This window comes from Acomys russatus, chromosome 5 (genome assembly GCF_903995435.1).
Source record: "Acomys russatus chromosome 5, mAcoRus1.1, whole genome shotgun sequence".
Lineage (NCBI taxonomy): Eukaryota > Metazoa > Chordata > Mammalia > Rodentia > Muridae > Acomys > Acomys russatus.
In genome coordinates, this window is record NC_067141.1 from 20,002,616 (window position 1) to 20,015,100 (window position 12,485).

At 49.8% G+C, this 12,485-nt stretch overlaps 1 protein-coding gene across 1 annotated transcript in view; it reads left to right on the forward strand.

The window, feature by feature from the left end:
- Inpp5a (inositol polyphosphate-5-phosphatase A) overlaps positions 1–12,485 on the forward strand; it is a 190,945-nt gene that overhangs the window by 84,857 nt on the left and 93,603 nt on the right. Inside the window, exons 3-4 of the mRNA XM_051145549.1 lie at positions 1,478–1,578; positions 5,453–5,540. Of these exons, the coding sequence (XP_051001506.1) occupies positions 1,478–1,578; positions 5,453–5,540 (189 nt within the window). The remainder of the gene's footprint in view (positions 1–1,477; positions 1,579–5,452; positions 5,541–12,485) is intronic.

Here is a 12,485-nt window from a genome sequence, read left to right on the forward strand (position 1 = left end):
GGGAGTGCATGAAGACGGCCAGGTTTGAGACCTGCAGAGAGTGGTTATGTAGCTCTGTTCACAAAGTGAAAGTTAGGACTTTTGAGGACTCTCCCCTCCACTGGGCCTGGGACAGTCAAAGGGAGACACAGAGAAGCCAGCAGGCGCCTGCACACAAGGGACGCAGGGTGTACGGGCCTTTGAACAGGAGGCTGTTAAAGTGGCTTCCGTCATCTGTCTGGGGACTGAGCTGGAGCCTTCCAGCCTTAGTGTTACTTCATGTTTAATAGAAAGATGGTGCTAGCATCCGTGCCTGAGTGCTGCATACTCCTTCACTTTCACTCTCCCCCTTCCAGTTTAGTAGAGACAAGCAGGGACATTCTGAGGACTTCCAGGAGTGGACTCAACTGAAGTCACAAGTCTATGAAAATCATTGTACCAGCTCCTCAATGGCTGACGGGGCCTAGCTCCCCATCAGTGACCTGCCCTCTCTAGGTGCTGCCCTCCCAGTGCTCCAGGAGGATAAATCCCTCACCACCTTCCTGCTCAGGAGATGCCTGGGCTTCCTGTGTTGTACTGCCCATGCCAAGCAAGGTTTATTACTGGTGGGATGTAGGCCTTTGCTGCTGTCTCAGCTCACTGAGGGTATTTACTGTGTGCTCTTTGGAGTAGGCTTAGGACTCAGTGTATGTGTGGTGGAGGAGGGAGGTCAGTTGAATCAGAATTCTTGCTGATAGCTTCAGCGATGTGTTGGAAAACTAGGAATTTTACCAGTTGCATAGAAGTAGGGTTGTGAGCGCTTGACAAGTTTAGGCAGTGCTACTCAAAGGCCCATGAGATCATGGGTGTGTTCCTGCCATACTCCAGAGGACAATAGGGCAACACCTTGTAAGGGCTATGGAGATCACAAGCTGTGCCTGTCTGGTGCTGTCTGTGAGCTGGGTACAGGAGTGGGCTCAGAAGCCAGCTTTGATGCTTCCTGAATAAGAATGAGCCTGAGCCTGTGTGTACTGAGCACATACATGCATGCATACCTGCCAGCACACAGGCAGTGCTCCCACACTGACTTCAGCTGACATCCACTCAGGCATGTCCAGGAGCACATGCTATCACACACATGGTTGCCTGGATTCAGTTTCTCAACAAGTGTGCACGGCAGGGTTAATGATGTCCTGAGGCTGTGACTTGTGTTGAGAACTTCACAGAAGTTCTTTGGTCCACAAGTACTACTTTTTTGGCAATTAGAGAAAAATGCTTCTAGATTATTGAAAAAGATTCTCAGAAATTCTGAATTTTTGCTAAGGAGGCACAGAAGAGGCTGGAAAGAAACAGTTGTAAGCATAAAAGTGGAAATTCAGAGACTCTGTTAAGAACTTGTAGCCTCAACTGTGCAGCCTTTGCCCTGCCATCTGTGGTGGTGCCCTGGCCGTGGAAGCTGTGGGTGAGGCACATGCCTCATGGCAAGGATCTATGGTCTAACTCTATGCTCTCTCCCCAGGTCCTGCACGCACACAAGCCTCACTTCATGGCCTTGCACTGCCAAGAATTCGGAGGGAAAAACTACGAGGCCTCCATGTCTCATGTGGACAAGTTTGTCAAGTAAGTCTCATCTGGAACCTGTGGACTGTGGGGTAGGTCTTTAGAAGGGATGTGGTCTTGAAAACCACCTTTCGAAACACATCTGCCCATCATGTTGAGGGAGTTGCAGTTTTCCCCATTGAGGTGTGGCTTAGTGATCAGGCAGCTTCTTGTCTTCAAAGAGTAAGCATCTGTGCTGCTGGACTGGGGTAGGGCAGGCTTTGGAGTGCCCACCCCCGCCCCCCCGCATCAGAGTACCTGAGGTGGATGGATGTTGGCCAACCTGCTGCATCGGACAATGGATGATGGGCAGGATGGGGTTCTACAGTGGCTTCTGCTTCAAAACGTGGGAACTAACATTGTGTTTTCCAGGAGAGAGGCAGTGAAAATCGTGCTCTGTGGCTCCTTAGAGGACAGGACCATCTGCACTCAGCCCAGAAAAAAGGGGGATAGGGTTTCTTGAGACGTCTCTGTGAACAGGCACAGAGGGGAACAGAAGCAATCACCCCCACCCCTGAGCTCCAGGCCTGGGATTGGGGCCCTTCCTCTTCTGCAGCTTCAGCTTAGTGGAACCAGCTCAGAAGCCCCTGCTTGCCTCAGATACCACTGTACCCATCCTGCCTTTTTTGGTCTTCTAGACGCATCCTAACAGTGACCAGAAAGGTTACTAAGGATGAAGAGGAGGAGTCAAAAGTTAGGGAATCCTAGAGGTAGTTTTCAATGGAGAAATGGGCTGAAGTTCTGAAAGGATGGCAGAACCGCAGCAAGGTTGCATTGGAGTCATATGCTGTTCCTGGAGAATGAAAGAAGCCATCTAGGCCACAGCTTTGACCGTGAGGAATGTTGCAGAAGAGCATCCATGGGGTGTTCCTGGGATCTGCCCTCTACTGGAACAGCTTGGCATAGACACAGCAGAGTCCAGAACTCTGAAGGTGCTACCCCACCCCATGGGTCTCTGGTGTTCCCTCCATCCTTAGTTCTGCTGCTGCTGCCGCCTCTGTGTGTATGTGCGCGCGCACACACACACACACACACACACACACACACAGAGCTCATGGAGAGGTCAGAGGACAACTTTTTGGAGTCAATTTTCCCCATGGATCAAATTCAGCTTGCCAGGCTTGTACAAATGCCATTACCCACTGAGCCATTTTCTGGCCTTTGTTGCCACTTTTTCTTGCACCTTTACTCCTGTTTGCATCTGGCTTGACAAGAGAAGGAGGAAGTGTTCAAATGCCCCTGCCAGTGACAGCCGTGGTCCTCAGTGTCCTGCATGTAAAGAGGTCCTGCAAGCAACCCGCTCACAGCAGAGTTTCTCCAAGCAATGTGGCTGCATTCCCACCACTCTTGGTCTGAGAGCTCGATCAGGTGTCAACCCCCTGCACATTTCTCCAAAATAGTCCAGAACTTCAAGGCAGTTTTAATGAAAGTGTTAAAAGCATTTTCCCAACACTCTATAAGCAAATACTGGTCACACAGAGAAGCATAGTGCGAAGCATGGCTGAAGCAATCCTGAGGGAAATTGAGGAGCCAGAGCACCAGCTACCACTGCAGTATTAGAATAGCAAGGGTAGGCAGAGACATGCTGGGCGGAATGCCTTCCTCAGTGCATGGCGTTGGTGCTGCAGGCTCAGAGATGCTGCGCCTGCATTGGGAAGATCCTGCGTCACAATGTCCCACGTGGTCACTCTGCTCTGCCTCAGAATGAATTCCAGCTGTACTAAAGAAAAATTTGCAGAAGAGTGTCTTTGCAGCTTTGAGGTAGGGAGGATTTCTTTTAGAATGTGCAGCATGTACAGCTCAAAAAAGACCAGACTGACATATTTGTCATGTTAAAGAAAGCCATACTGTCACAGAAAGATACCTGAACAAAGGAAGAGCTAAGCCACCTTAGGAAAAACATCTGCAGCACACGTCACTGACAGAAATTAGTGTTTATGCCGAGAACTGCACGTTGACGTGGGAAAGAGAGGCTTGTGGGCCGGAGCAGTAGAACAGCTGAAGAAAGAACGTGCAGTGGGCACTGGGCCTTGGCACCTGCAGGCCAGTGGCCTCCAGGAGGGAATCCCACACTACTGTCCCTTCCATGTGCTGTGGTGCGTGCCTTGCTGCCCTGGCTTTGAAGAGCAGCTATCCTTGAGAAGTCTGGGATTGTCAGACACCTTCCTGGGCATTTCCTGCACAGTGTTCCTTGCTCTCAGCTGGATTCAGCTTCTACCTGGACCATTTTCCTCAGCTAAAGAGCTTTCTGTACTGTTTATTTCAGTACAAGTCAGCTGCTGCTGATTCTCTCAGCCTTTGTTCATCTGAACAAGGTCGCTGTTCTCAGTTTTGAAAGCTGCGTTCATTGGAAATGAATGGGAGCTTGTCAGTTCCCTCACTGCTTCAAGGACGCCGTGTCATTGTCTTCTGTGTTTCATTGTTTCCGACCAGAGCCCAGCCCTTGTTTCCATCTTCATCTTCTTGTGTATAATGTGCTTTCCCGGCTCGCTTTCGTCTACGTGTGGTTTGTTTGGAGCAGCTCAGTTTGCTGGGCTCTGGTTTAATATTGCTTGTTCTGAGCTGTGCACTTACAGGTTTGACCAAGTTTGGAGACCATTAATCCTCCCTGTCTGCAGATACTGCTCTTCTCCCCGCCCCGCTCCCTTGCCCTTAGACTCAGTGTTGCCAGAGGGGCCTTTCCATCCCAAGTGGAGGGGGAGCCCCTGCTGCATTGCCTTGTGGGGGTGCCCACTCCCAGTCCATCCTGTGAGTCCCCAGTTCTCGTTAGTCATCACCAGAAACCCCTTTCTTCTGGATGTTCCCATTTTCCTATGGGCCTCCGGTCATATTTATATTAGCCATTTTAAGATTCTTTCAACGAATCCTATTACTTTTGTCCTTTCTGGGCCTGGATCTGTTGGCAGCTTGTTTTGAAAATATTATAACACCAATTTCTTGCTCCTTCCCATGCCAGGTAAATTTTAGTCACATTTGTCTGGAGTCAGGGACACAAGAGTGCCAGTGGCATGTGTGTAGAGGTCAGGCAGCAACTTGCACGAGTCAGTTATCTCCTTCTGCCTCATGTGTCTTGGGGATTGAAGTCAAGTCATCATCCCACGTCAGGCAGCTTTGATGCGTCTGGTGCCCAGGCATCTCTGTCTCCATTTCCCACACCCTTGAGCATGTTGAGGTCTGTGGCTGCCAGCAGCAATACCCTGAGGGTCCACTGAGGTCTCACCTGCTGCCTCCCTTCTCTAAAGTGTACTTTTGGATTGTATGCTGTGCCTGCTTCTCACCTGCAGCAGAGCAGGAATGGCCTTTTGTCCCACATTCTGGGCCAGCCAATCTAGAGCCAGTGATAAATCAACTGTTTTGGACTTCACTGTAAAATGGGATGGTAGGAGGAGCAGTGAGGTTCTGCCATATTGACTGGTGAGCACCGGCTGCTGTTTGCTTTAAGGATATGCTAGTCACTATCACTGTTCATACTGTGGGGCTGCCTGGGCTCTTGGGCGGCTGTAGGTGATGGCTCATCACCTCTGTAGATTCCATTTCTGCAAGGTTCAAAATGAGCAGCAGTCTCTGGAAGTGACATATATAGTGTGTGGCCTAAGTGAATCCCAAGTATTCCCATCAGTGTCTTCATCCCTGGGAGGCCTGACAGTGTAAGCATCTCTCCGGGCTCAGTGGAGACCAGATACTGCTCTGCGGCCTGCCAGGGACACACAGTGACTCCGGTCACTGATTCGCTGCCCCCTCTTCCTTCCCATCCTTCTGCCTTGCCTGTTAGGGGCTGTGTGGGTCTCTGGGTGGTATGCAAAACAGTCTTAACCATAGCCTTGTGACTGGGAGCATCCCTGTGGGAGGCATGGCTTTGGGCCTTTGCTGACTGTGCTCGCTCTTTTACTTCCAGGGAACTACTGTCAAGTGATGCAATGAAGGAGTACAACAGGGCTCGTGTCTACCTGGATGAAAACTACAAGTCACAGGAACACTTCACGGTGAGTCGTCTTTAAGCTGAGGCATGATCCCATGCCAAGGGAACCTGAGTCTGGGCTGTTCCCAAAGAGGAGTCGCAGCACAGTGTGACTGTCCTGAAAGGCTTCTCATATTACGCTGACTGTTGGGTGGTGTGAGTCCCCCTGCTCCAGCAGAGCTGGTGGCCAAGGCCTAAGATTGCATCCTCATTGCTGGTGCAGACAAAAAGCATGGGCAGGAGCTGGCCTTGGGATGTGTGACGTAAGAGGAGGAGTCTAGGGTCTCCAGGCTGGCTTAGATGACAGATTGAACTGGAGCCTGGGCTACTCAGTGTCCCTGCTCCCGGGCTTGCCAATTACTCTGTGAGCCCTGCGCAGGCCTTTAGGGTTAGACCTGTTTCAGAACAGGTGTACCTTACAGAGGTATGGAATAGAGCCTGCACCAGTCTGACAAGAATTGTCCCTCTTCTATAAGGGTCCTGGACCCTGGGCAGGATAGCTGCTTTAGGAGGAGGGGGAGGCGCTGGGAGGTGTTTGGGAGCTTTCAGAATTGCTGGTTTGGAGAACAGCATCTCAAGCTCAGTGTGCCCAGGCCTTCAGGGATCGAGTTAGCTTTCCATCCTTTCTACTCTGATGCTTTGTGCTTTATCCTTATCACTGTCACATTCATAGGCGCAGCTTCTCTTCTCCATGAGGGGAGATCTGAGAGACCCTCATCTGTCAGCTTATCTTCTTCCTTGGGCTACGCTGAGCAGCTGCCCGGACTCTTATAGAACAAAGGGAGAGTCATGGTGGGCAGAAGAGGGTCTGACTCATGCCCTGCATGGTGTGTGTGTGTGTGTGTGTGTGTGTGTGTGTGTGTGTGTGTGTGTGTGTGTCTTCGGAGTTGTCATTGGACTAGAGAACCCTGTCAGGGTTTCAGTCTTTGGGCTTGGGGCATCCAGTGCCAGGTGTCTTATCTTCTCAAAGACATTTTCTTCACATCCACCTTCCACCCACCCACACTCAGGGATGTCCTTGCCTCTAGCTCTGTCCTGCTCAGAATATAGACCTTCTACACGGCCCTCTTCTTCCCTTTGCTGTTTCTGGGACTGCTGCTTCTTTCCAGCTGCACTCATTTCCTTTTGGTGAGGGCCCCTCCCCTTATAGCCTTCTGGGTTTCCTCGGCCAAGACTGAACTTCTTTTCTTCTCAAGTCAGGGTTACACACAACAGGTTAAAAAGACAGGACCTGCCAGTGAGGATGGCACCAGACCAGACACAACAGAAGGGAAGGGCGTAAACTGAAGAAAGCGATGGGAACTGCTAGACACAAAATGGAGAAAACACCTATAAAGTGTCACTCTGAGCTGATGTCACATGGTCTGACATCGTGTCCCTGGGGCCTTTCAGAGGGCAGGGAAGCAGAGATGCTTGGAAAAACAGTGGCTGAGGGTTTCCACAGTTTCACAAAACCTACAAGCTCATACGTAGATCAGGATTTCCAGCAGAGCCTCCAGACAGATCTCAATATGCATCACCATCCCACCATGGGGCATCCATCAAGGCCTTACTCCTCTGCAGGCATCCTCTGCAGGAAAGTTCTTTTCCCCATAACCCCCTTTAAATATACAGGCAATGATTTAAAAGTACAGGGAAAGGGAGGATAAATCCCACATGCACAGACAGGGCTGGCTTGGCACTGCAAGAGCCTTCATGGCTGGACTGACAGGGGAAGAGCACAGTGCGTGTGATAGATGTGCTTTGTTTAGCTCTCCTTTGCTTGTCAAGCAATGACCATACCTTGGTATTCCTGTCCTGGTACCAGTCTCCCTGTCACCCCCAGTGTGGTGTGACGTGCTTTCATGTCTGATTGAATGGTGATGATCAAGGGCTCTCCTTGTCTGTCTGGAGTCATTGTAGGTAGCACAGAGTAGAGGTCACTTATGCCAGATCATAACTACAGTGGCCCTGGGTCTTTGAGCACCATCCACTTGACACTCTTCCACTGTGTTCCCTTCCTGTGTTATGTATGGTCTTTAGTGAGTGCCCTAGGATGTCCTGGTAGGAAGGACCTACACCCTTAGGGTTCTGAACATAGCTGGCAGCATCCGGCAGCTAGGTAGCCATCTCCTGTCCAGCCTGGTGCCCTGTAGCTTCAGACAGAGAAATTTAATCTTTGTAAGATTGATGGTATCAGCTGAGTGTTTTTAGCTGAGTCTGGTTCAAATAATAGGCCATTAATTGAAAAAGGAAATTGAGATGAATTTATCTTGTACATAAACGCTGTCATGGGCATTAATAGGAATCAGAAAATAGTGGCCTGTTTCCAGCAAGCTGCTGAACTCAATGGACTGCACCTGCTCTACAAGCTGGATGTGAGGGTGGGGCGGGGGTGGGGTGGGAGCTCCTGGTGGTGGGGTTGGCTTCTTAGGATAAGATCTGCTGCTTCTGTGGCTGGGGATGCCAGAGGCTTAGAGTAAGATTTGCAAATGGCCCTTGCTGCCAGGAGGTGGCGCCCGTGCAGCATGTGCAGCCACAGTGCTCCTGGAAGGGATTATTTCTAAGAGGATTCTTTTTTTTTTTTTTTTTAATACTTCTTTTTTTACGTATACATTTATATTATTACATATAACTAAACTAAACTATACACAACAAGAAGAACCACAAAATAATCATGAATTATATAAATGTTACATTCATAGCGTTTTGGTTATTTGTATTTGGCAATCTTGAAGAAAACATCTTTCTTATATTGGTGCATCTAAAATTCTGAATGTAAATCAATTTCTATGATATCTCATCTCTATCAACTTAAAACATCTATCTAGACCTAAAAATGTCTTAACCCCTAAACAACTTAGCTTAATTGTAAGATTAAACTATCTGGTCTTCAACCCCATCAGAGACTTGAGAAGGAAGGAATAAAACTTAATTACCTTAGTAAACCGGAAGTGCAGGTTAGCAGCTCCCAAAATGAGAGAATAACAGAGACAATTAACTGCCTGAATAGTCACCAAAAACTCTCTATAACATTGGAGCATCATCTTCGGCCTTCTGGCCCAGTGTATCTCACAGGCATATTTGTGAGGCAGGAACTATTGAGTACTTGCTTACTCTGTCTTGGCAGAGTTTGGCCATCAATTCTGCCTGCATCCAAGATTGCCCAATTTTTAGGCAGAATTCTGTCTGTGGCCAAAATGAGGACATTTTGCCCAGTGTCTGGTTTGCTCTATTTGAAGCCATCTCCATAAGGAGGTTCTTTGATGCTCATCATCTTCTTTGAGGAAGGCTGGGTGTCGCCAGGATTTAACCTGTCTTATTGTCAAGGAATCTTTAAAATAATAAAAATGACTTTAAATGCCATATTCTGTAGGTTTCTGAGGCTTTTGAAGGCCTATTTTACCTTACCTGTCTATAGAATCATATCTATCTGTTAAACCTAGGATGTATATTCTTGTGATAAAATAGACTAGTAATTGACATGACCTGGATTTGATCAACTATTAGCTTATATTACTTAATTATCCTAAACAGCCTGCAGTAGCACTGGGGGCGTTAAATTCTGTGTGCTTGCTGTGACTGACGTGTGTGTCTGCTGACGTGAGGTGGATGTCTGCTGTCTGTGCTGTACAGAGATCATGCACATGACCCCTCAATGCTGGGCCCCCGGTTTTGTCACTGGCTAGCTCCTTGTTAGTTTTTCATGGGAAGTTGTATGTCAGAAGTCTGGGTCTTCAGAAGTTCTGCCAGACTGACGTGTTCCGCTGTCCTGTTCCCTGTCTTTGAATAGTTCCACCTTGGATGGACACAGTGGTTGATTGTGACTCACAGGAGAGAGACAGGAGTGCCCGGAGCTTACCTCAGTTGCCTTAGCTTGTTTTGATTTGCTGCTTCCTTCTGGTATTGCCTATATAGGTGCCAATCACATGTTTAGTCACTGAAGGAACTGGTCTCCTGGCAGAGCACTGAAGGATTAGGAGTGTGAGTAAATGTGAACACCCCCAACCCTTCTGGGTGGAGTGGGAGAAGGCAGTGGTACCTTGGAGAGAGGGTAACAGTCGCTGGCTGTTGAGAATTGGAGACTGCTGATGGGTGTGTTTAATATCAGGAACTGGGTAAGGGCCCCTGGCTCTGTTGCAATGAACTTGGATGCAAAGAAATACATTCAGGGAGGCATGAGGGAAACATAGGGAATGGAGGGCCAGAAGCCAAAGTGCCGCTGAGAAAGAGTTCCCCAGGAGGGTTTGCAGGGACACAGAAGCTACAGCACTCTCCACGCTGCTCTTCCAGGCCTGCCCTGAAAACAGTGAGGTACAGCATGCAGGTAGGAGAACCCTGGGGTCTTTGCAGTGTGTGGAAGCTGGCATTGCTCAGACTGCAGCAGACGCGGCTCTGAGGCCTATGCCATGCAGAGGCCATGTTTGGCCATGTTAGTGACCTGGTCATGGTATTAACCCCAAAGGACAAGGTGCCACCAGTTTAAACATCAGGAAGGTAAGTGAAACACGTAGCTCTTCTATTGAAGGGGGTTGTAAGTGGCTCTGTAGCTGCCTGCAGAAGAACTAAAGGAGCAAAAGATGTGCTCCCTAGGTGGGAGAGACCACCACACTGTGCTGCCCTTGCTGCTCTGGGGCCTGGGAGTCCCCTTTAGCATCTCCTGATCAACTCCTTTTCCATATCTCCTGGGGTAGGAGTGGGAGGCACAGTAACACGAAACTCATCCTCCTGGACACCAAGTCAGTGCTGTTGGGTGCTAGAATGTCAGATGCCTACGGCATGCTCCGGAAGAGACATCTGCATCCTTCTGTGGCTTGGGTCTGTCACTGCCACTCTCTGGCCCTCTGTCACCTTAGCTACCTGTGACTTCCTGTTACCTGACCTTTGCACTGGCTTGCCCGCCTGCTTCTACCCACCTTCTCGGATACTTGTGCTCTGTCCTTTTCCCAAGAGACTCCTGGCTTCTAGAGTGCCTGTTTTACTGGCGGTGGGTACAACTTAGCCAGGGCCACTCCTTACTTCCAGAGACTGGTTCAGTGAGGACAGGGGCTCTGCCTTTTGAGGAGGGGCTCTGCCACTTGGTGTAGAGATGCAGCATGTGCTGGGAGGGTGTTGGTGTGAACAGCCCCTGTGAGCCATTCATGTTGGTAGAAGAGTCACGGGTGAAATCCATGTTAACAGTTTGGCATGTCACACGAAGCTGTACCCTCACAAGAAAAGTGATTTGAATAAAATGAAGGAAAAAAACAACCCGACCTTTACAGGGTTGGGTCCACTTTGGGTTTTTCTTGGATGGTGCCAGGTAGGAGCTCTGGGATGCTTATTCATAGGGTGGTCCTCTTTCGCCTGCAAGCTGAGATGGGCCCAAGAAGGAAAGTCCTTTAGGAAGGGCCCCAGTGGGAAGCTGAGCTCTGTGCTGTGTGGACAGAGGATAGAAACATCACCTTGAGCTGGTGTGAATGATACCCAGAGTTCAGAGGACAGAAGAAAGAGAAGAGGAAGGAGGGAGGGAGAGGGAGGGGGCAGGAAGGGAGGGAGGGAGGGAGGGGGAGGGGACAGGAAGGGAGGGCAGGCGGGAGGGAGGGAGGGAGCAAGCTCATCTAATAGTACTTGAACTACCTTCCTGGGTTTATGCCTCTTGCCTCCAATGTTGGGGATGAACTTTGAAGGGCGCTCCCCAGGGCTCCCGGCATGACAATGTGGCACAGTTGCGTTTCACAGGAAGCCCGCCATGCAGATCGGACACTGAGGAACTACCTGGGTGAAGTTTTCCAAGTCCGCGCTAGTGTCTATTGATCAGACCCTCCAGCAGCATGGAAATCATGTGTCTGATTTAGCCAGCCACTTGGAGGAGCATAGAAAACACATTGCTTACCTCCCGACAAGCTAGCGCATCAATAAGAGTACGCGAGGCTACGGCTTCCTTGTACTCTGGCTTCAGAATGGCAAAGTGAGGAAGAGGTTGAAAATTTATTTTCATATAATTCCACCGCTGTCTTGTTTTGCTGCTGAAGGAAAGCATTGCGGCATGGAGCTTCATCAATGCTTTGCTGCTTGCTCATCTGGCCTGGGAAACCAGAGGCTGTGCTCAGTGTGGTGGACTTCACACCTGGCCTGGGCATAGCCACATCATCCCATCCCATTCTGGTGACATGATATCCAAAGGTCTGGTGCCTGAGTAGGGGATCCAAAGCCCAGGTGTGGGCTCTTGTCCTTGGCTGGCTGTAGAGCCAACCGTGAGTGGCCTCTTGAAGTGGCAGCTGATTTAGTAGCATCCCTGTTGGAAACTGGCAAGGTAGTGGGATTCTCGGTTTTGGAAACTGGCAAGGTAGTGGGATTCTCGGTTTTGGAAACTGGCAAGGTAGTGGGATTCTCAGTTTTGTCTTCACCCAGAGGAGAGGACTGGGTGGAACCTTGGGGGCTGATGTGACCTGGCCAAACCTCTTGTTTCTAAAATTAAAGGGGCAGGGTACAGGAGGGAATACTCCCTTTCCGTGTGGGCATTCTTGACCAGCTGGGAGAGTTGGGAGGAGCCATACCTTGCTAAGGCTTAATGCTAAACAGAAAGATTTGTCTCTTGGTGTGGGTGGCACAGCTCTGAGAGGTCTGAGAAGGCTTAGCTTGCTGTCATAGGTCCCCACAATGGAGCCGTGCCAATGGGGCAGTTGACAAGAAGCAGCATCTATAGGTTTCTCAGAACTATCTCCTGCCCGGGCTTGGCCTTGCCCACACCCTGCCTCAGGCCAGGCCAGGAGGTGGTAGAGCTGGAGGTAGAACATTCCTGGAGGTTGCACATGCTTCTTGAGGTGCGGGAGCCTGGAGAAAATCTTGGATGCTGGGCTACTGGTGACGGGCATAATGGTCCTGATGGGTACCACCAGTGCTGTTTAGGGTGCTTAAGGGGACTCTGGCCTCATTTGTTCCTCTAGGAATCTTACTCATGGGCAGCCTATGTGGGCTGTGGGGTGATGGTAGTTGAGTGGAGTTGTGG